The sequence below is a fragment of the Nanorana parkeri genome, unplaced genomic scaffold (genome assembly GCF_000935625.1).
Source record: "Nanorana parkeri isolate BGI_ZX_2015 unplaced genomic scaffold, ASM93562v1 scaffold2049, whole genome shotgun sequence".
NCBI lineage: Eukaryota > Metazoa > Chordata > Amphibia > Anura > Dicroglossidae > Nanorana > Nanorana parkeri.
Window position 1 is genome coordinate 80694 of NW_017308317.1, and position 24168 is coordinate 104861.

Below are 24168 nucleotides of genomic sequence, written 5' to 3' on the forward strand. Positions count from 1 at the left end.
TGTGGGGGGGGGGGGGGGGGTGGGGGGGGGGGAGGTGTCTATTGCCACTATACATGCCCAAATTTATTCGGCGGTTATGAACCAATGTGCATTGGCCCTCCAGTTGGAGGACCAAGAAAATAGAAGGAAGCAAGGTAACCCTGTGCTATTCAGAGGATTTAGATTCTTTCTGTGCAGCATTGGGAATCTGACCCCCTCTTTTACCAGACTGGCAAGAGAAAATACCCACTATATACTCCAGTACACACAATTCTTATTCTAGAATTGATTATATATTTTTTTAGACCATCCCCATTTGGATTAGTTTATAGAGGTCAACATTTCACGTTTCACTATTTTCAGATCATATGACGGTGAGACTAAAATAAAGACACAATACAGGGCTCTTTAATAAAAAGGAGCACAAGTCTAGAATTGAATGCTAAAATTGATCATGTAGAATTGACCCATAAGCATTCATTAGCACAAGATGTGCTGCAAGACTTAACAAAGGCCAGGTAAAAACTACGAGCGGTATTGGATAAGAAACCCTTAAGTTCATTGAAATATCTCAATCAAAAAAGCTATGAACTAGGAAATAAACCTGGTAAATGGCTAGCAAAAATGTTACATGAAAGAGCGCTAACTACATTTCCAAAATAAAGATCAAGTCGGGAGCACTAACTCCTACTACTAACACGATTACTCAAACTTTTCTTGAATATTTTCAAACACTATATAAAGTTAGAACAGATCACAGTTTAAAGTTACATTAAAGTCAAAAACTTTTCTCCCTCCCCCAATGTTAATTAAAACACTTTTATGTCTCTTAATTGCACTTGCAGAGCATTCACTTCCTGCTTTGAATGGGCAAAAACACGTCAAAAAAAGTTTGCCAAAACAATGCACATTGGGATTGCCTTGTCATCCGCAGAGTATTGCTGGGAAATCTCCTCTGTAATCTCATGAGATCTCAGGGAAAGGCAGTTTCCTCGCCTGAGTTTATGTGCATAGTCACATGTTCTTGTCACATATGCCAGTAATCCAGGAAGTAATAGGAGAGCCAGTTATCTCCCCTTAATAAACATGGCCACTGTCAAGAGACTGGGTAAGAAAAGAGAACTAAGGTATGCAAAGAATACAAAGCCTGCAATTATCTAGACGGATGTGTTTGTAGATTGTCATAACTAAACCTGTCTAAAGGTGTATTTGTTTTTTTTAAAGATTTGGGTAAAGGTCCGCTTTTAACAGTTTTATTGTAACAAATGAGACAGAGGAAAACATTAAACAACCTAAAGCTCTACTTTCTGGCTTAAAAAATGAATGTAACATAGTAACATAAACATTTTCAATTATGCAGCACCAACACTGTTGTAAATATGTGATTGATTAAACTGTACAATGTGAACAAAACACCATTGGTTGTATTATATAATGTGAATATTGTGTTATTCAGTGAAACAAAATCATATGAATGTGAAACTATATCATAAAAAAATGTATAATCCATTGTTTCACGGAACAATCAGAATTCACAATATATTGTACAGTCACTGTTACATTGTTCACATTGTATAACATATTGATTTATTGTGTTGGCGCTGCATAATCGAAAACCAACATAGTAACATAGTATTTGAGGTTGAATAAAGACACAGGTCCATGGAGTTCAACCTTTGTGTGTGTGTAATGTGCGTGTATGTGTGCCTATGAGTCACTTGTGTGTGTGTACTGTGCGTGTATGTGTGCCTATGAGTCACTATGTGGGCTTAGTTTTTAACAGTTCCTGTACCCCTGTATGTTTTATGGTCTCTGATGAAGGTATCTAATTGATTTTTTAATGATTCAATACTCTCTGTTGATACCACTGCTTGTGGCAGAAAGTTCCAAATGTAACCACTCCTAACTGAAAAGAATCTCTTTTAGGTGGTGGCCTCTTTTTTTCTTTTTTTAGGGAGTTTACAGTAAAAAAAAAGTTTATTGCTGATTTTGCCATCACTACTAAACAATTTGTACATTACAATCATGTTTCCTCTTAATCGCCTCACTTCCTCACTTAATCGCCTCACTGCATTTGTGACCAAAACTGAACCGCATACTCAAATGTGGCTGAACCAGTGATCTATAAAGTGGCAAAAGTATTGTTTTGTCTCTACAGTACAGTCCCTTTTTAATGCAAGGCAGTACTTTGCTAGCTTTGTTTGCCGCAGCCTGGCATTGTGTGCTAAGCAAAACAGATCACAAAAGCACTCATCAATTCGTCACCAGCTTTACAGTAAGGTGGACACGGAATGGGCTTTAAACAGTAAAATAGCAGTTTTTCTGCCCTGTTTTTAACCTTAGTGTGAGACAAGTTTTTTTACATGCTAGCTTGTGAGTGTGCCAGGAAAACTTTTTGCTATTTGGCATTGTGTGCTGTTATTCAATCTGTGGTCAACTATGACCCCCAAATCCTTTTTCCATTTCTGAGTTCCCTAGTGGAGCACCCGTTAATGTGTATTCCACTTGACTGGTTTTTTCACCAAAATGCATTGCTTTACAATGTATATTATTTAGTTTTGCATTACTTCATACCTGACCTTTAAAAAGTTATTATCAATAAAATGTAGGTTCTAAAATTCTTTTTTATTTAATACAAAACAAGATGAAAATATATGTATATGTCTTTATCCCAATCATAAATAATAAAACAAAATACAGTGGTACCTCGGTTCACAAATGCTTCGGTTCATATTTTTGTGATTTAAATTTTTTTTTTTTTTAACATATGGTTTAGAACGAATTAACCTCATTTACGTTGAACCCTATGGGAAATTTTTATTTTGTTCGCGACCAAAATCGGCTCACGACCACGTTCGTAGGGGTCAGAACGGATTAACCTTATTTACATTTATGGGGAAATTTGGTTCACAACCAGAATCGTGGAACCAATTAAGTTCGTGAACTCCCTACCACTGTACATACAATTACCACTCCCTTCCCTTGATTTTACATGGTTTTGACATGCATTGTTTGCAAACATGCTAGAATCCTTCTCTTTCTACTTCTCTTTCTCCTCCCCTCCTTTCTCCTTTTTTTTTTTTACGGTTCAAAGAATGTTTATTTAGTTGTTGGTGGTACAAAATATAAAAAAGTCAGAATAATGACTGTATAAGAAACCTGGCATAAACAAAAGTCTAATTCATGGTTTAAAGACTAGCAATAGGAAACATATTGATAGGACTAAAAGTAGGTGCAAAATGTTCCTGATGGACATTTACTCCACCTAAGAAAAAGATGATCAAGTAAGGCATGAAACGAACTGAGGAGGGAAATAGGAAAACGAGAAAAAGAAATGCAGTGGATGTTTGGGAGAATTGAGCATAATTTAGATGGTAACCATAAAAGTATAGCACTTCTATAGTAGTCTGTGATCGAAGTTTGGAGGCATATATTTCTAAATCCAAGGGTCCCATATTTTATGGAATTTGCCATAATTCTATCCAGTTTAGATGAAAGCTTTTCATTGAAGAGAGTCGTATGGACCCTGGAAGCTCGAGAAAGGTGATGAGGAAGAGTTCCATGATTTTGCTATGACCTGTTTGGCAGCCGTTAAAATGTCAGAGTCAAGAGTCATAAGGGCCAATTGAAATTTGGAGACGCCAATAGGTTTCAAGTTCAATAAAGCTTCACAAGGAGAAAGAGAAATATGGGAATTGATGAGTATAGTTAAAAGGCCAACAATCTGTCTCCAGAAGGTCTGAGCAATAGGGCAGGACCACCAAATATGTAGTACACTGCCAGGAGCATTACAACCTCTAACACATAAGGAAGAATTAAATGAAGATATAATTGCTAATCTGGAGGTAGTTACGTGCCAGCTAAATAGAACTTTGTAGTTGATTTCTTGGGCAACATGACTTAGTAGTGTCCCAAATTTGCCACCATTGTTCAAAATCTAATTGTATATCTAGGCCTTAAGACCAAGCTTTCATATAATTATGGGATGGGAGAGAGTAAACCGATATCAGGTTATTATATAGCAAGGAGATTACGCCCTTCACGTGCAGAGTATCTGAATGATGAGGTTGTCAATAAGGAGTATAAGAAATAGTGCCAGGGATGACCAAAAGGGGGGGGGGACATAGTGACCAACACACCAGCACTTTCAGCCTTTCAAAAAACAAAAGCATAGGGGGAGTGGCTTGAGCAGCTGAACATGGCAGACGTGTGCTGATTGAGCTCCTCTCCCCCTGGGCACCTATCGCCACTTTTCTCAAGCTAACTTCATCGACCCGACCTCAACCCTTCTCCACTACAATCCCGGATCCCTTCTCTCCCCCCCCCATGGGCAGGAAAAGTGCCTACCAACAATGCACCCGCAAATCTACACGATCCTCCGCTGCACGGAGTGTGAAGGCCGGAGCAACAGCTACACCACCAACCGCGTGTATAATGGCCTCCTCTCCTCTGTACCCTGAACATCCATCGCCATCCGGGACCCCTTCAGACTTGCTCATCTCATCTCCGAGCAGCTCAGCCGCCCACTCTCCAGCCCCAGCAGCCGCAGAGTTCCATCTCCGAGATGCCCAGCTTCTGGATCGGTTCAAAGCCATGCTACAAACAGAGCTCAAAATGGCCACCGATACGATCTCCGCCAACCTCTCCAAAGAACTCAGAGACTTGGGCTCTCGCACCGATCTTTTGGAGACTAAAGTGGATGACACTACTCATGTGGTGAACGCTCACTCTGCCGCCCTCACCTCACTACAGGCGGACCTCGCGATGGCGGTCTCGAAACTCGAGGACCTCGAAAACCGGGCGCGTAGGGGGAACCTGCGCATTCGAGGCGTGCCGGAACGGGTGGAAGACTTACCCTCTACCATTACTGCACTCTTCCAAGAACTACAGCTGGCAATCCCTATAGATCGTATGGAGTTCGACAGGATCCACCGCTCCCTCGGCCCTAGGCGCTCTGACGGTTTACCCCGGGACGTGATCGTTAAGTTCACCTATTACCGTACGAAGGATGCTATATTTCAGGCAGCCAGGAATGCACGCGCCCTCTCGTTCCAGGGCTTTTTCTACGAAGTTTATGCTGACCTCAGCCACATCACTATCCAGAAACAGAGAGCCCTCAAACCTTCTCTAGCCGTACTACGTTCCCATCAGATCAAATACGCCTGGGGATACCCCTTCAGGCTTGTATTCCAATACAACGGGAAATCCCACAGTGTTGCTTCGGCAGAGGATGCCCAACGTCTGCTGTCGGATCTAGGCCTGGTCCCCTCGCCCTCCAAGCGGCAGAACCCACACCCGGACCGGCCGTCTCCACGCCATCTGAGCCCTGTCTGGACCCCGGCAACGACGAAGAAGACAACCCCCTCCGCCAAAGATCTTGCTTGTGGTCGAGCCTCTGACCCCACCTGATTTGTGAGTAAGACCTCTACTGCTCTTCACTTCAGGCCTGTTGCCTGCCACGCTGGTTCCCGCCGGAACTAGGCCTGTGATTTCCCCCCCCATTGTTGGGGCCTGTCCCGAGTTCGGGATCATTGTTCTCTGACTACTGGTTCTTGCCTCTTTTTTGGCCGGAAGCGGTAACCCAGCAGTTTGGGACCGTGTTTGGCCTTGAATGTTCCTTTTGTTCCTACCAGACGCTCCCGGTGAACCGTTAACATTTCCGTTGCAAGAGTTGCCCTCCCACCTCCGCTTCCCTGACCCCATGGATAAGCAGTGTGCTATCCCCCCGGATTTTTTGGACACTTTTCTGGACTTCACATGTAGTCCTGAATCCATCAGTTGACAGGATGACTCCCCCTCTGGCACCACACCCCGTGAGCAGGATGCTGCCCAATCGAAATTGATGCGCTCCCTCTTATCCACTCACCGTATGATTGACCTGTGGCCTGAGCTGCACCCCACGTCCCGGGATTACACTTACTACTCCCACCCCCATGCAGTCTTTCACAGAATCGACCATGTCCTCGTCTCACAGCACTCCCTGGACTCTTTCCGGAAGGCCACCATCCTGTCGGTACCCTGGTCGGATCATTCCCCCATTGCTGTGGAATGCTCTACCATACCGGGCTGCCCCCCGCATTCTAACTGGCGTCTGAACGAGTCGCTCCTCTCCTCGGAGAGCTCGCTCTCCAAAATCCATTCGGCCCTGCAAACATATTTTCAATTAAACGTGGATTCGGTCCCTTCCCCCATCTCTTTATGGGAAGCACATTATGGGAAGGCCACTATCAGAGGAGAATTAATAAGCCTGGCATCCCATCTCAAAAAAGCCAGAACTGGTAGAATTACCGCGCTCACTAATGACCTACTAGACTTGGAGAGCACCTGGAGATCCTCCCCCACGGCGGACCTGAAGGCACAAGTGGACTCTGCCAAAGTAGAGCTTAACCTACTCAATGAGAAGGTGGAGAGGGAGTTGCGCTGGAACAAACAATTCTTCTATATGCGAGCTAATAAGCCTGGCCCCCTTCTAGCTAAACAACTCCGTATGCTTCCCTCCCCCAGGCCTGTGATTAAGCTTCGGGCCCATCCCCGCGGAACCACGGCCAATCCCGCTAACATTGTGAAACTCTTTCAAGCTCACTTGGCCTCAATCTATAGCCCCCCCCCCTTTGATCCAATTGCTGCTGACCACCGATTTAATGACCTCCACTTCCCTTCTTTCCCCTCTTCCAGTCGGCTATCGCCACCCTCAAATCAGCGAAGTCCCCGGGTCCTGATGGCTTTTCCAACCTTTAATACAAGAAATTTAAAGATATTCTGGCCCCCCATCTAGCACGCCTTTTTAATGTCATGAAGTCTGGTTCCCCCCTACACTCCTCCTCTCTTTCCCCCAATATCTCCATGCTACCGAAGCCGGGCAAAGATGACTTAGATGTGGCTAGCTACCGCCCCATATCGTTGCTGAATACAGATGTGAAGCTCCTGGGGAAGATCTTGGCGAACAGAGTAAACATGACCTTGAGCTCTTTGATTCATAGGGACCAAGTGGGTTTCACACCCCTCCGACAGGCCGGGGATAATGTGCGGAAGGTGGTGCACTTAATACAGCTTATGAAACAAAGATCCATCCCAGGCTTCCTTTTATCCTTAGATATACATAAAGCCTTTGATATACTTTCCTGGGACTACCTACATTATGCCCTAGCAAAATGGCGCTTTGGGCCCTCCTTCCGCGCATGGCTTTCGACCTTATATCACAACCCCTCCGCTAGAGTCATGTATGCGGGACACTTCTCGGATACGTTCCCAGTCTCCCGGGGCACGAGGCAGGGTTGTCCCCTCTCCCCCATATTATTCATCCTAGCTATTGAGCCCCTAGCCATGCTAATCCGCAATAACCCTTCCATCAGAGGAGTAGAGTTTGCAGGGATCTCCTCAAAACTTAGCCTGTTCGCCGACGATATTCTCCTTACCCTGACCCAACCCCTGATATCCCTACCATCCCTCTTCAATACTCTGGAGGCATTTGGGAAATTATCTGGCCTTGTAGTTAACCAATCTAAGTCTCTGGCCCTAAACGTCTCCCTTCTCAAAGAAAATGTCACCTTTTACGTGGGCTCAACATTCTATCCCATACTTAGGCATACACTTGTCCCCATCCTATGACTCCTTGTATACGGTGAATTATATACCCCTATTCCGCTCCCTTAAAAATCTCTTGTCATCCTGGAATAACCTACCTATCTCCTGGTTGGGCCGCATACATGCGGTCAAAATGACCCTACTTCCAAAATGACTCTATTTTTTCCGCACTCTACCAGTAGCAATTCCGAATTTTGCCCTCCGATCGATGCAAAACCACGTTATGTCCTTTTTATATGGCACGATAAACGTCCCCGAGTAGCCCGGAAAACGATGTACTGTCATCGCCGCCAAGGGGGGCTAGGGGTCCCGGACCTTAAGAAATATTACCAGGCCGCACAGATTGCGCCCATTGCTGCCCTTCACATCCCGGTTGACCCACCCCTCTGGACTTTACTGGAGATCCCATATGTGCATCCCCGCCCGCCCATCGTTCCCCCACACCCTAGCCCGCTCCTTGCCCATACCTTGCGGATATGGGATTCTACTAAGTACGCGGCTTCTTTATTTTCCCCACATTTACCCCTAACTACCCTCCCAGGAAATCCTATGTTCCCCCCGGCGATGGATAGTCCGTCCTCCTTCGCTTGGTGGCACGCACAAGGCTACACCACCCTTTACAATTTCTTGCAAGGCTCTGGAGTAACCCCATGGGATGCCTTAGTGGCTGCGGTTCAACCTCCTTCTAGAGAATTCTTCCGCTACCTCCAAATTAGACATTGGATTCAATCCCTACTCCCTAACCCCGCTACCCCCCTATCTCTTTCGCCCTTCGAACGCATTTACCTCCGCACACCCAGCTCCCCAAACCTAATTTCCCTTCTATATTCCCAGCTCAATACTCTCCCCTCCCAGAAAAAACAAAAGCATAGATGCTATAAAACATGTCCCAACAAGCCCAAATAAGGCAATTAAATATGAGAAAGTGGGTAATACATTTAATGTAATATTACTAAACAACAATACAACCTGTGGAAAAAAGGGTAAGGTCAAGAGTAAAATAGTATTGTATTGGGTTACATAAGCATTAGTGATGCGTACTATATATGCGCTTGTAACAATGAAGCATGGATATGAGCATGCTCTCCAAGGATGATTAAACAAAAGGGATCTTAGGGTGGATAACCAATACTGTATATAGAGCATACAAAATATTAGAAAACGGAAACACAGGATATGAGGATCGAGACATAGCTCAGTCTGCAGAGTCTGATTCCATTTCGGGAAGAGCCGAGGAGCGCGTCTTGCCTATGGCACACGGCGAGGCAAATAGAAAAGATTGAAGATCTGGAGTTTAAGGGTGTCTTCAGTTTGAAGAAAAGCTTTTCAGAGATAGTTCCTGACGTGGTATTAGAAGAAGTTCAGATAGTATTTGGCGAAGTTCCTTTGGCGTTGATCCTTGGTAGTGTCGATTTATTGTAGGAAAAGACATGGCGAAAGGGGAAACACGATCTGTAGGAGATTTGGTTGGCCTGGAGAATCGGTAATATAGGTTTCAGTTCTTGACGTTTGGGGTGCTAGATCAGTGGAAATTTGATATGTGTAACCTTGGAAAGAGAGAGCAGGGTGGTCCCGAGCGGCTTGTAGGATCGTTTCCTTCTGTACAAAAGAAAATAGATTTTTGTCTCTGGGTGGACCATCAGATTTTCTGTGGGTGAGAGCACGATGTACATGTTCCATTTCCAATCGCTCAATAGGAATCAAATGCATTAACTCTTGAAGTAAAGTGGTGATAGTTGCTTGAAGATCTACCACATGTTCAGGAATGCACCGAAAGCGTAAGTTGGAGCGGCGAGAACAATTTTCCAGATCTTCTAGCTTGGATGCTAATTTGGAGGTTTTCATAGTGGAGAGATTCCAAGTCTTTGTTGTGTGACGCTAGCGAAGAAGTTGCGGTGTCCATGCGGAGTTCCAGATCCGCAGTACGTTGACCAAGTTCGCAGATTTCACGGGTTAATTGATCTGTGATTTGGTTTGAATCTGTTTGCAGGGCTTTATTATTCGATCAATGCGTTGTAGCAGATCGTGCTGAGATAGGTCCCTGGTGGGTGAAGGAGAGCTGGCCCTGCTGCGTCTCTCCTCTTCATGTCGGGAGTGAGGAGGCGTGAAGCGGCGCTCACACTGTTCTGAGGGAGCCGGCCATCTGGGGAGCTGAACGCCCCAGGGCTTCTTTTGATAGGTTTGCCATGCATCGGCTTGTCTTTGGATCCGCCGTGAGACATCGTGACAGCGGGCAGGTTGTGGAAGGTGTGTGTCCCGAAAGTAGGAGAGATTCAAGCTCGGGAGGACGAGGCTGCCGCTTTTTTTGCTGGTGAGTTGCGGAGCGGCTCAGAAGACGGCCATTCTAGTCCGCTGTACGTATGTGCCCCCTGGAATTATTCTTTTAAATGCTATAAATTAAGTTCTAAGTTTTTATGCTGGTTGGTTTGCGGAAATCTTAAGTCTTTTTGAGTAATATAATGCACTCTTCAAGTTGAATGACAACCAATCAAAATATATTTTGTATTAGCCTGACTTCAGAAAAACACATTCTGACTGGCTTCTTGGACTTATGAAACTTTGCATCTAATGCTCTTCCCACTGTTTATTGAATAAGCCCACTCTTATCTTATCATGGAAGAATATTTGTATTGTATTTTTCAGATTTATCTTTGGAATGCGTGCTCACAATTTGCAAAGTCCCGCTAATGAGGAACCACTTCTATTTTTATTATGGAAATATTTTCTTGTTTAATCAAAGCTTTTGCATACATATTTGTAAAGTTATCAGCAGTTATTTAATAGAATCCCATTCTAGATAATTGATTCATTAAAATTTAAAGAGGACATTTACATAGCTCCTGTAGACAAAGCATGTAATACTTAAAACATTTAAATATTCAATGCTTGCCATAGGAGAGTTACAAAAGCAATAGCAAGATCCATTTACAAGAACACTAGACAGAGACGATTCATTCAAATATTGTCTTTCTTGGTGCTTTGGAATTATGGAATTTACATTTGAAAGGGTTTAAACCATTATCAGGTTTTACTGCTCTCTTCCCATTTTGAAACCGCTGTCACCAGGACTAAAAGTGAGGAAAATACATTTTGAGTTGTCACCAGAACAGAAGTAAAAGGAAAATCTTCTAACATGGACACTTAGTCTGGTGACTAAGTGTCTGGTGGTTTCCCATAGTTTAGAGACATTTGTTTTTACTTCCTGTTGTGCCTATGAGACCGAAAGTAAATGTAATAATAGGACACAGAGGCCAAAAAAAACTATTCTGTCTAAAATGAGAAAAAAAAAAAAGTTTTGGCTTTTAGATAAACTTTAGAAGCATAGTCCTCATTTGTGACCATGTGTTGTTATAACCATGTATAAGGTGTAACATGAAACATGTTAACATTGCACAACAGCCACACCATCCATTCATTGGGATCTGTAAATGGAAGATTGCAAGTCGCATCTGCCACCACGGCAGAGGGACTCCTAGTTTGCAATGGTGCACAAGTGCAGTGATGTCGCCACACTTGCAAGTCCATTGATTACTGAAGGCCCGTACCTCCATACAGATCGGCAGCTAAGGGAAGAGTCTGCAGGAGCCTGTACTTTGCACTTGTGATGGGCTCCAATGCAAAAAAAAAGTGTTTTTTTTCCTTTTATCAGTGTGTGTTGATTTATCATTATTTTTTTTTTCTTTTCAAAAGGGCACTACGGCTTTATGTAGTCTTGACTGTAAGTTTGTATGGGTGCCATGCGTGCCTATTATTTCTTGTTATTGTTATATGTTGCTAAATAACTGTGTGTATTAGCCTTTGAACATGCATATTACCTGTACTACCCTCCTTTGCTTTATTCAGTACTTTGTACAGTGCCATGAAAATGGTGGTGCTAAATAAATAAGAATAATTATTGTTTTCAGGTTACAGACCAGTACAGTATATTCCTGTTTAGAACACTGAAGTCAAATCTCTATTGTCCTCAGATCCTGCTGGAATGGCTTCAATTATAGTTGGGAGATTTCTGACAGCAGTCTAATTGGATATTTTTATTAATGCCGAAAGATCTGGATGTTCAATTGTCAGAATTAATCTAAATCACTGGTGTTATTGGAGGGGAATATTTCGCCAGTTTGAAGAATGTTCTAGCAGTAAAAAATGTTCAAAGGGTCTTTTGTCACCAATGTTTTGTGTTTATTATGTGAAATAACATTATTGTCCACATAATTATCCCATTTTGTTTAAATGATCAGTCCATTCAAAGCTTGTGGTTTTGATACTGTTGGGGGAATTAAAGAGACTTTGTTTGGTCTCACAATTTTAAATCACCTCTCTTGATCCAGTTTCTCCTATACTCTCCGTTCCAGCGCTGCAGCTTCGTAAAACATCTTCAATGACATAGGAGTTTGGAGGAAGGAACCAGCAAAGTTGCCCTTTTGCATGCTGAAGCCCATCTCCAGGCAAATAAAAATAAAGTACTCTTGCAGTGGGGCTACCCACACATTAGAGGGGTTAAGTGTTCATTCTTGTCTAGGATCTAAAGTAAAGCAAATTTACTTACATGATCCCCGCACCCTGGCACTCCTCTTCTCCAGGTGTAGAATGTCCCTTGGCATCCTCGCATCTAATGCAGGTCTATGGAACCTGCATTAGACTTGTGAACGCCAGTGGTCCTTTGACTGCCAGAGTCCAGGGAAGAAGAGGCTGCGGCAACCTGTTTAGCAGCCCTGGGGGTGCCAGTGAAAACGAGGATCAGGTAAGTTAAATCAGCTTTACTCTAGCCCCTAGACAAAAACAAGCGCTTAACCCTTGCAAGGGTGGCCCTAACACAGCAAAGCCGAATTGACCTACTTTAAAGCTAAATTCCAGGCAAACTGCTAAATACACAGATGTAATATATATGAAAGCTGTTTTACCTGCTAAAATTATTCTTATGTCTGTCCATCCACTCCGGAGATTACACAGCTCTTCTGTACATTACAGGCTTGTCTAGTAGGGCAGGAAGCCTGATTTTTCTTTTGCTACAATATTACCTTCACTTACAGGTTTCCTCCCCATCCAATGACTCAACAGTGAAAGGAGAAGCAGCACCCTAAAGAATGAATCTCTCTGCCAGTCTGCTCTCTTATCAGCATGGCGCCCTGCACTGAAACACTCTGAATGGCTTCTTGTGCTGCTTCTCCCTCCCCCTCTCTGAGCTGAGCCATATGGGTACTGGAAGAGGCTGATACCAAGTCAAATTTGGGGACTCGGACTGCTTGCATTTAAAAAAATACATTTAGGCATGTATTGATAATTTCAGAGCTGCATTCATTTGTAAATTTCTATCTGCCTGGAGTTCAGCCTTAGGTTGTTTATTGCTTGTACCAGTGGTTTCTCTGTTTATTGGATTCCTAAATATTTCAGTGGTGAGACGTATACACTTAAGTTCCCAGTCTTGCACTTGCAGCCTATAGTAGGAACTTCCACTCTCCTTTTAAAAGAGGTGTATAACCTGTTTAAGAGGGGCAGAGGTGGGAGAAGAGGGGGGGGGGGGGGAAAAATTAACTCCATTACAAAAACTAGAGGCCACCACCTAAAATTGGTGGAAAAAAAATTCCAGCACAAGGGGCAAAGGGGGTTCTTCACAGTAAGATCAGTTAGGGTCTGGAACTCACTGCCACAGGCGGTGATTTCAGCAAATAATGTGGAATTGTTCAAGAAACTTTTGGACGATTTCTTAAGGGACCGTAATATACAGGGGTACAGGTACTCCTAGAATGAGATCCTAATAGGTTGGACTTGATGGACTAATGTCTTTATTCAACCTCAAATACTATGTAACTATGTAACTTATTTAATTTTTAATTTATCATATATTCTAAAGAATTTTGAGATGAAGAGGAGCAGAGCCATGGGCTATGGCAGGGAAATCTCAGCACCAGACTTCCTTTTAGGTAAAATTTAGTCATTTCTAAGTGAATTTATATGTGTGTGTGTGTGTGTGTGTGTGTATATATTAAGAAATGCAGTACTATGTAAATTGTTACAACAGTTGATAACATACATTTTTTTTTCTTCTCAGGAGTGGATTTTAAAATGAAGACAATAGACGTTGATGGAATCAAAGTGCGGATACAGATCTGGTAAGTACAATTAAATAATTCTACCCATAAAGTTCCCAAGGCGTAGTTATAGAACATGTGGATTATAATAGTAGTAGTCTCTATTAGAAGTATCTTTTGTATATTGTAAATTCCATTACTCTTTACAGAACTGAAATTTGTCTGACGATTATTATGCAGTAGTGTTTAGTTATTCAGTGGGGATGTCAGAGAGCAGTGGTCATTTTGTAAAATTATGTGCATTGGATTGTTGTGCCAGCCATATTATGGTCTGTACCATATGGACTGATGTACCTTCCTCCTGTATATGTTCCTTCCTCCTGTATACTGAGAGCACCTTTATACTCCTGTGTTTGAATTCTTTAAAGTGACTCTGTTGCGAACCTGTAAAGAAAAGGGTTAACATTTACATTTCCTATCCCCCCCACGCTAATCTCCACTGTGTTGCAGAGCTACGCTAGCCGAAGAATATTCTGCATCCAACACCAGGAGTGTTGCATGCTTGGTCCTATCTCTGTACGCTGTTGTTACTCATTAGCCCTTACATCACTGTTGTGGCCTGTTGTGGAGTATGGGGCAGCAGTTGGAACCATGCTGCACAGTGAAGGACTAGGAATATGACACACTTGGCATTATGTTAAATGAAGTATAGCACTGCAACAGAGTGAAGATTAACCAGTTGACATCCGCGGTGTTGAACCCCCTTCCCATCCAGGCCATTTTTCAGTATTCAGCGCTGCAGGGACAGGAGGCCAGCTAAGAATGTACTGATTTAGTTACAGGTTGTGTGTTTTAAAATGTTTCTCTTCAGAGTCGCTATAAAACCTACTTGGCTCAGAGACTCAGTAGAGACATTGGTTCATGTTTATCCACATGACCAATGTGCTTTATAGCAAACTTAAGCTGGCCATACACTAATAGATTTAAGTAACACATTCCTCCATCCACGCTCAACAGCGCAAATGGACGAATCTCCCCTGCCAGGCTATTGTTCTTTGACAACTCTCCACCTGCAACTGTCATAATGCCCAAACAGTGACTGCAACTGATTGCAAGTCGATTGGGTAATTGACTTTTGTTGAGCTGGCAGGGCCACCCACTATTAGAATTTTGTCCAATTCCTGTGAATCAGACGAAATTCTAACAGTGTATGGCCAGCTTTATGCTCAGATGTTATAAAAACAAACTTTTAAAAAACTTGCTAGGATGGGAATAAAGAATAATATGATGGTAGAAATATCCCTAGGGAAATGCTGTTCCAGCTCCCCTTCACCGCTGAATCTAATTAGAAAGAAAAACATGCTATTATACAGACCTATAAACGCTAGGGTATTCTCCTTTTTGGATGAAAGTATTAACCAGTCTCGGCTTTATTCCAAGTGTTTCAATGAAACGCCCCCAGGGCAACCCTGACAAATGTAGGATCCTACTGTTCACTGTGGGCTTGAACAGTAGGATGTTCAAGTCCACATGTATAAAACTTAAAGAGGAACTTTACCCATATCTTTAAAATAACAATAAAGCCACCTTTTAGAAGTGTTTAAAAATGACAATATAAAAACGGATATTTCTAGATAATTGTCGGCTTTTCATTTTTCTTTTCATTCTCATTCTTTCACTGTGGCCATTTTTACTAAGGGCAGATCTCTTTACTTCCTGGAACTCTGGCACATATTAGTAGCACATGTGATCATGCACATCACCATGGCTGTGTGCAGGTCCCACCATTGCTGAGCAGTGTCCGAGGGGCTGCAAGCGGGTCTCACCTTGGCTGTGCCGTGTCACCAGTACTGGATGTGGGTCTCCCCATGGCTGTGTGGTCTCCCCAGCGCTGCATGCGGGTCTCACTATGGCTGTGCAGTGTCACCAGAGCTACGTGTGGGTTTCACCTTGGCTGTGCGGTGTTACCAGAGCTGTGTGCAGGTCTCACCATGGCTGTGCGGTGTCACCAGTCTTGCGTGCATGTCTCACCTTGGCTGTGCAGTGTCGCCAGAACTGCATGCGGGGCCCACCATGGTTGTGTGGTGTCACCTAGGCTGTGCGGTGTCACCCGGACTGGGTACGGGCCTCCCTATGGCTGTATGGTCTCACCAGGGCTATGTGCGGGAGTCACTATGGCTGTGCTGTGTAACTGGGGCTGGCTGCAGATCTCAGCATGGCTAAGCAGTTCACCAGGGCTGCGTGCAGGTCTCACCATGATTGTGCAGTGTCACCAGGGCTGCGTGCGTGTCTCAGCATGGCTGTGTGGGTGGCTCCCAGCAGGGCTTTGTGGGTGGTTGCGTTGTCACCTGGGCTTTGTGCGTGTCTCAGCAACACTTTGCTGATACACGCGGTCTAACCATGGCTATGCTGAGGGTACGGTCTCACCATGGCTATGCCAGGTATCCCAGTGGTGCGGGCAGCAGGAAGGAGTCCTCCTTCCTGCACTGGATGGACCTGCGCTGTAAACAGACAGGCACCGCTAGGTACCCAGCAAGCTGCCCTGAGGTTTCTGGCAAGCGTGGGATCTTAGGGCAGTCGAACCTGTTTAAAAATTTAAGGGGCTGGTATCGGGCCTTTTAGTATCGGTGCATTTTCACGAGTAGGAGTACTTTGTGAAAATGTCCAGTATCGGTATTGTTATATAAAAAATGTTTGTTTAACTCATGAATGTAAGATGATTTCATATCCGCATGCAGTTGTGCAAGCTGATGTTATTTTTAGTCAAAGAGGGTAAAGGTCCACTTTAACTTGTATACATGATATAAGAGCGGAGCATTGTCAAAGCATCCCTTCAATGTTTACCTCATGTCTGAAGATCTGGGCGCTTTGATGTGATCTGTGTTGAATGGGAGGATCAAAGTTCAGAATTCCAGAAAAACCCCTTGGGCAATGGTCATATGACCTAATGCCCAGGCCTTTAGATATTAGTGACCAGCAATAGAAAGGTAAGTATTTATTTCAGTCCTCCCATAATTCTTTTTCCATTCTAAAAGGACTGTGTAACAAATCTCCCAGTTAACATTTGAGTGTAGTTGCACTTTAAAACCATGTTGGATGCAAGATGGTTTTTCTCTTGACTAGGGATGGGCTCGATGTTCGAGTTGAGCAGGAGTTTGACTTGAACATCGGCAGTTCGTGTGTTCGGCGAACACCGCACAGTGCCTTGTGAGCCCTAATTGGCTAAAGCCTTGCACCTGACCAAAGGTCAGATGCAAGACTTTGCCCAATGAGGGCACAGTAGTTTGTAAGAGCCATGATTGGGCTAAGTAATGATGACTTTGCCCAATCATGGCTTACCTGTCAGATGCTGCACAACTGTAAACAGTTGGGTGGAGCCAGCTAGCTGTTCCTCCCTGCTGGCCATTGTAAAAAAAAACAGACGGCCCTGAGCTCCCTGGATCTGAACAGGCGTTTTTAAATGATTTAGGCAGCGATTACTGTTTACATACAGGTGATCAGCCGGCTATAGAGTAGGCGGATCGCTTGTATAACAAGCTGGTTTGTGCGGCCCTGCTGTCCCGCTGGTCCCGGGCTCTGCTGCTGCCCATTGCGAGCCTGGGACTAGCATGGTGGCTCTGTGACGGGGATCAGAGGGAAATCGGTAAACTATCTCCCTCCGGTACCCTCTCCGGTGTCAGAATGCGGAAGTGATGTATACTACATCACTTCCGCATTCCTGTGTCACTCTCCAGCTTCAGAAGCTAATGAAGCAGATCTCTGCTTCATCAACTTCTTTGGGGTCCCTAGGAGACATTAGGGGTCTTGGAGACCCCTGATTCCATAAAGAGGACCTGTCACATCCTCTTTGCCATCACATAGTGGGGTTTCTTAGTCCCCTATGTGATAACAGTTAAGTGGAAAAAATAGGAAAACAAAATTAGTTGCAAAAAAATGTTTTTGTCACACATGAAAAAGAATAAAAAAAACAAATTTTTTAAAAAGTCCCCACCTATGCATACACGCATGCGTCTGGTGCGCATACGTGCGAAAATGACAATTGCGCCCATTACGCCGCACATGTTACATATCCCTGCGAACGTCGCAGTGAGAGCAATAATTCTAGGGCCATCAATCACTGGTAACAATAAACTGATGAGCGGAAAAAGCTTTTAAAGCGTCACCTATGGTCAATTTTGGGTATGGTAGTTTTTTGCGATTTCGCGGGTGCGTGCAATTTTAAAGCTTGACATGTTTGGTGTCACCCAACGTGACCCCGTCTTTTATATTTTACCAAAAACATTGGGTAATAATGTTTTAAAATAATGTAGAAAAAAAACTTTTTCAGTAATTTTTCTTTTTATATAGTAAAAAATAAAAACCGCAGTGGTGATTAAATACCACCATAAGAAAGCTCTATCTGTCCCCAAAACATGGTATACATTTCTAAAATTAATTTCAGTACAGCGTTGCATGACGGGAAAAATGTCAAAGTACCGCAGCGCTTAATACTGAAAAATGGCCTGGCTATGAAGGGGGTCTTCAAGTGGTTAAAATGCTTACCAGACCTTAAGGGCCTGGTTTGACTTTGGGGGGGACCCCCACACACTTTTTTTAAATGGGGTCCCTCCTAACATTCCTACCAGTTCTATTGTTTTGGGAGGGGGAACTGCACGCTTTTTTTTTAAATGCCATTTTTGGTGCAGCAGGTTCTATACATTGCACAGATGTGCCACGTTACAGGCAGTTTAGGGGAACCCCAAGGCACGATATTTAAAGAATGTTTTCATTTTTATTGTTTCACTTTAAGGGATGTTAAAATCACTGTTCCTTTGAAAACTGTATTTTTTTAAAAGTTTCACTTTTTCATTGATTCATGTCCCCAGGGCAGTACCCGAATCCCCATACCCTTTTATGGCTATTAACTTGCACATAAGCCTTCAAAAAGGGGGAACATTGGTTTTCAAAATTCTAGACTTGCATTTAGTTCCAGTTTGAATTTGAACTTTTTCCATGTTCTAAAGTTCAAATTGGAACTGAAGATGGGGGTGTTCGGCCTATCGCTACTCTTGACCTGAAATTCTTTTTTAAAGTAAGGTTTCAGAAATATGGTTGAATTACATGAGCACATTCCAGGATATTTGTTTGTATCGGGTCCAGGACACAGCTGAATGTGTAAATTTCAATTTTGTTACTGCACGGCCAAATGATTCAATTTCATGCAGAATTGCCTGCAATCAGTTGCTATGACTGTGGTAATTTGTTCCTACAAGATGTGCTACATGGCAGTGCTAACACCATTAATCAAGCATGATTGTGGCATTGTGCATTCACTTGTAATTAACCATGTATTTGTGTTGCCATGTCTCACTGGAACCTGTTAATCACTCTTTTAGAGGTAGACTTTGAGCAGTTCTTTGATCATTCACAACTTCATTCTCATATTCAACTTTCTTATATAATAATTGAATGTAATGCCCAAATCCAACCAAAACATATTCTTTATGGTACAGTGAATTATTATTATTGAAATCCCCGGACATTCATATTTTCACACAAGGTCAGCATTGGCAGCCCACATATTTATCTCATGAGAGGTGTAAAGGAGAACCTGTTACCTAGTATTTGTAATAGTCTACATTTCTGCTCTTGAATTGCCAAACTTTCAGAGATTAATTATATTTTAATTATCTGCTTGCAGTCTCTTTGTCATTGTCAGACAATTAGAGCATCCTTCTTTTGCTTGAGATCAGTGCTGAACAGATACTCAAAATGTTTGGTTAAGTGTTTAGATAAAGCAATGAGATCTTGAGGAATGCTGAATTAAGTTTTACTTGCTTATAAGAACATTATATCTGAATATAGGAATTCAGCATCAAACAGGAAGAGTGTGTGTGTGTGTGTGTGTATATATATATATATATACCGTATATACTCGAGTATAAGCCGAGATTTTCAGCCCATTTTTTTGGGATATAGATCCATCTCTCTATCATAGAGAGGAAAACATATACGGATAGAACTTAAAACGGTCAGAATAGAAAGATACTGTTTTTAGGATTACACAAAAAGACTTGTCTAAATATAACAGCTTTAATCTCCCCCAGCAGAGCAGACAGAGCATTGGCTATCAGTCCTAAACTCTGGCAGGAGAAAGGTCAGCGTCAATGGGGCCCTTACAGCCTTGACATTTTTGTTTAGGGAGAGAATACAATTAAAGTGCAGCATGCACATCTATCCCTGAGAGACAAAACTGCAATATTATAAGAGTTTATGGGTCTAGACTTGGATCCTTACAAATGCCCTTTCCTGACCAGGGTTATGTTAGTAGTGGCCCCTGTTAAGAAATCTCACACATTTATGGCCTGATATAGTGTAAGAAATGCTTCCAGACATTCAGGCTTCAATGGGAGCATTATAGTAGAAGCACAGTACTATAGCCGTCATGTTTTAGGAAATTTTAATACCTGGTTTATATTGATAAACTCTAGCTAGCACCAAAATGAACCCTTGCAGTGGGGCTACCCCGCTGTTAATTTCTTGTTCTGCTGTAGGGACTGGAATAAAGAAGACCTACTCCCCTGATACTCGGTCCTGCGGCTCACCTATCTCCCCACCCCCGCTCTAGTGCAGATGAATGACTTGCATTAGACGTGATGATGTCAGTGGTGCTTAGGACGCCGGAGCGCAAGGGAGAAGGGGCCATGGGGACCGTTCTAGCAGCAGCAGACATCTGTGTGTGCTGTCTTTTTTTTTTTTTAACGTTCTGTCCTGAAGACTCATCAGGAAGTGAGAAGATATGTCTTTGCAAATACTTGCCACCGCAACAGATTTGCCCTCACTTTTTGTTCTGGTAAGAACGGTAAAATCTTTGATTTCCATTAATTTCCTGTTTTGTGATGGGTTACAGGGCAAAGTAAGAGGGTAAATCTACTCAGTGGTGACACAGACAGCAATAAAAGCATGACACGAGTTCTAATCCCTTCACCACTCTATCCAAAGCTAAAAAAAAGTATTGACTATATGTACACTTTAAATAGGTAAACAGTTACATACAGAGTTCAAGCACTGAGATTAAAGGATGAAAAGTGGTGCAAGAAGTATTTTATAAAAGAAGAAAACATGGTGATTTGTGTATCCGGTTGGGGTCCATTCACACTGCTGCTTTCAGCTAAAGGCACAGTATCTGTTTGTTTAGCACGCAATAAATGGTATTGAAGTACCATGCATAGCAGCCTAGCACAACGCATGGTACAGAAGTGCTATGCAGTGGAAAAAATAAATACATGCACTACTTTCTTTTCTCTGCATGACAGCACTTGATATTGCAGTACTCCACGTTACAGGGCAGCACCTGCCCACTGGGAGGTGCATTGAGGTGCTATTAGGATGAATGGCAACCCAGTGCACCTAGCGTGTGGCGCATTGCAATGTCCAATGGCATATGCTAAACACACTGATACAGTGCATTTAGTGCAAGGCAGGAGTGTGAATGGACCCCTAATGTATATATGTAGTTTACAGTGTTTGTGAACTTACCACCACAAAAACACATAGTAAAACGGTAAATGCCATTTGATTACCATACATACAAGTCTGCTCTCCTCCCCCTAGCTCTGTGTGCGGGGGGAGGGGGGGGGGGGGGGGGAGGAGAAATCATCTTCACCCAGCAAAAATGGCTGGGGGAGCAGATACATGGATGAGTGACGTCCTATAACACTCTCCACCTACAGCTTGTGCTGGATGTGAAGCGCAGACTGTGCCCTGCTGACTGTAAAGTAGACCTGTAAGCTGGCAAAAAATGTTTTAGTTTCATTTCGTTTCGGATGTTTTGTTATTTCATTTTTTAGTATTCGAATGTGAAAGTCAATTCGTTTGGGCATTCGGATGAATCTGAATTTTCATTATATTTCGGATGAGTTCATTGATAATTACGAAAGAATATTTGTTGAACAAAAGTGACGTTAAATGTTTACTTTATTTTTTTAACTTTTGACACACTACAGAAACAATAAAAAAAGTGTGTGGTTCCCTTGACAATTCATACCAGACTCTTTCGGTCTGTCTGGTAGGAGTGTTAGGGGAAACATTAATGTAAAAAAAAATCAAGTGTGGGGGTCCCCCCAAATTCATACCAGACCCTTTAGGTTTGGTAGGAATGTTAGGGGGGACCTCCGATTTAACCCCCCCCCCAAAAAAAAAACAGCATGCGGTTCCCTGGCAATTCATACCAGACCCTTTAGGTCTTGTAGGAATTTTATGGGGTACCCCGACGCCACCCCCCCAAAGTGGGGTCCCCCCTAAAGTACCATGCCAGACCCTTAAACCAGGTAGCAGCTTGACAGAGCAGGAAAGGGGACAGCGACCCGCTCCCTACACCATACCAAGCCACATGCCCTCAGCATTGGCGGGGTGCTTGTCCAGCCCCCCCCCCTCATGCCGCACAGTAATTTCTCCTGAATATAGTAAAAAATAAAACCTGCAGTGGTGATTAAATACCACCAAAAGAAAGCTCTATCTGTCCCCAAAAAATGGTATAAAATTCATTTCAGTACAGCGTTGCGTGACGGAATAAACGTCAGTCAAAGTACCGCAGCGCTGAACACTGAAAAATGGCCTGGCCAGGTAGGGGATCTAAACACCTGGTCTTCAAGCAGTTAAGTCATCAGGTGTTTTATGGTTGGCTGTTGCTGGCCAACCAACTTGCTGGCTGTCCTTATGCATGCAGAATACATAAATAATAATTTCCAGGCAGCACAGGGATTGCTCACAGCGTGGCAAATTAAACGTACAGAAAAAAATGATTCTCATCTCTTTTGAAGTGCGTGCCTAGACAGAGCACTGGGATGAAAAAAAATCAATCTCTATGCTTATCCATTGCGTGTGTCAAGAAATCCAGCATGTTAAGCCATGTGGCTTAGGGTCAAAGAATCTGATTCACCATAATATGATCATGGTATCTTGGCAGGGTTTAAAGAGCTGACATAATAATGAACATTTTACATGCTTCACTCATTTTTTACATCTGTTCTTTGATCTGTTAACCAGAGAACATTTTATTTTGTCTGTCTGTGTTTTAGGGATACAGCTGGGCAAGAAAGGTACCAGACAATAACCAAGCAGTACTACAGAAGGGCACAGGTAAATGCTACTTTTTATTTATTAAGATGTTTGTTTTTTTAAGTTTTTGTGCTAATTTTTTTCATGGATATATACCTTATTTTTTTTTTAAACAAATTTTATTAGAATTTTGTGATACAAAAACGCACTGTCTGCGCATCTGCATGTCGATAGCGCACGCTTTAACACAGGTGACATCAAGAACAGACACGTACAAGCCTCAATCGCAGGCCATATTGAAGAAAACAGTAACAAGAAAATTAAATAAAAACAAAATAACTTATGTTCTATGCAGTTTAACATCAATAAATTGCATCTATGATAGGTGTCTCGACACAGATTTTTATGCAATCGACCTAGTGCCATATAGTAAATAGTATGGATACAAATGACTCAACTATTCCTGTTCTAGGGCCAGTTTCCCCAGGGTGTTCGACATGTGACCAGTTAGATACCATTTTGTGTAACGGAATGGTTTAACAATTTGACTAATTTCCGCTGTCGTGTAGGATTGAATAAGGAACAATTTCCATCTGCGGAAGAAAGATTTAGCAGACGCATCAGCATGTGATTCTGCGTCTATTCTTTCCCTGCAAAAGAGAAGTTTGAGCTCCTTGATCACTTCCTCTACTGTAGGAGGCTTGCCATCGCTCCATTTGCGCATAATCACTCTCCGAGCTGCAAGGAGGCAGATGTGTAACCAGTCCAGCCCCTTGGGGTACCTACCCTGTCTGTCTCCTTCCTGTGAGGAGCAGTGACTGAACAGACATAGGGCAGGGTCTAGTTGGGGATCCCAGGAAAGAATCTGTGCGATATAGGACATCAGGAGCGTCCAGAATTGATGGATCCGGGGACAAGTCCATAGGCAGTGTTTCAAAGTGGGATGGGCACAGCCACATTTCGGACAGCTGGATGACTTGGTTTGATGTGAAGCGGTGCCTTCCGGCATGAAATAAGGGACATAAGCCCTGTGCAGCAGCTTAAACTGGGTCTCCCTCCATATTTCGCTAGTGATCACCTTCCTGACTTTGTTGTATCCCTGCAGGGCCTTGTCCACTAGGTCCGGATCTTCAAATTCTCTGGCCCAAATTTTAACATTCGAGGTAGCCAGCAATGGCGTAAATACTGTTTGAAGTCTAGGATATAGAGTAGATATTGAGTATGATTTAGAGGACAGTAGTACGTCTAGGAATGAGGTAGCAAAAATTTTCTTGGGATCCCTAGATATCGCTTGCCAATGTTTAGTGGCCTGTAAGAAGTGGAGAAAGTGATGTGAGGGCAGACGATACCGTGTCATCAATTCTTGGAATGTGTATGGTGCCCACGTGTCCGGCCGGAACAATTGCTTCCAGGAGTGTAAGCCCCTGGATTTCCACAGGCTGAACGCCCTATACTCCATGCCTTGGGGGAACATTGGGTTATGCATAATAGGACTGTGCCTGGAGAGAAATGGGGAAAGCCCGAGACCTCTCCGCATCTC

General features: G+C 43.1%; 1 protein-coding gene across 1 annotated transcript in view; it reads left to right on the forward strand.

The window, feature by feature from the left end:
* Positions 1 to 24168, forward strand: part of RAB15 (RAB15, member RAS oncogene family) — a 141176-nt gene that overhangs the window by 23217 nt on the left and 93791 nt on the right. Inside the window, exons 2-3 of the mRNA XM_018572490.1 lie at positions 13610 to 13670; positions 22649 to 22709. Of these exons, the coding sequence (XP_018427992.1) occupies positions 13610 to 13670; positions 22649 to 22709 (122 nt within the window). The remainder of the gene's footprint in view (positions 1 to 13609; positions 13671 to 22648; positions 22710 to 24168) is intronic.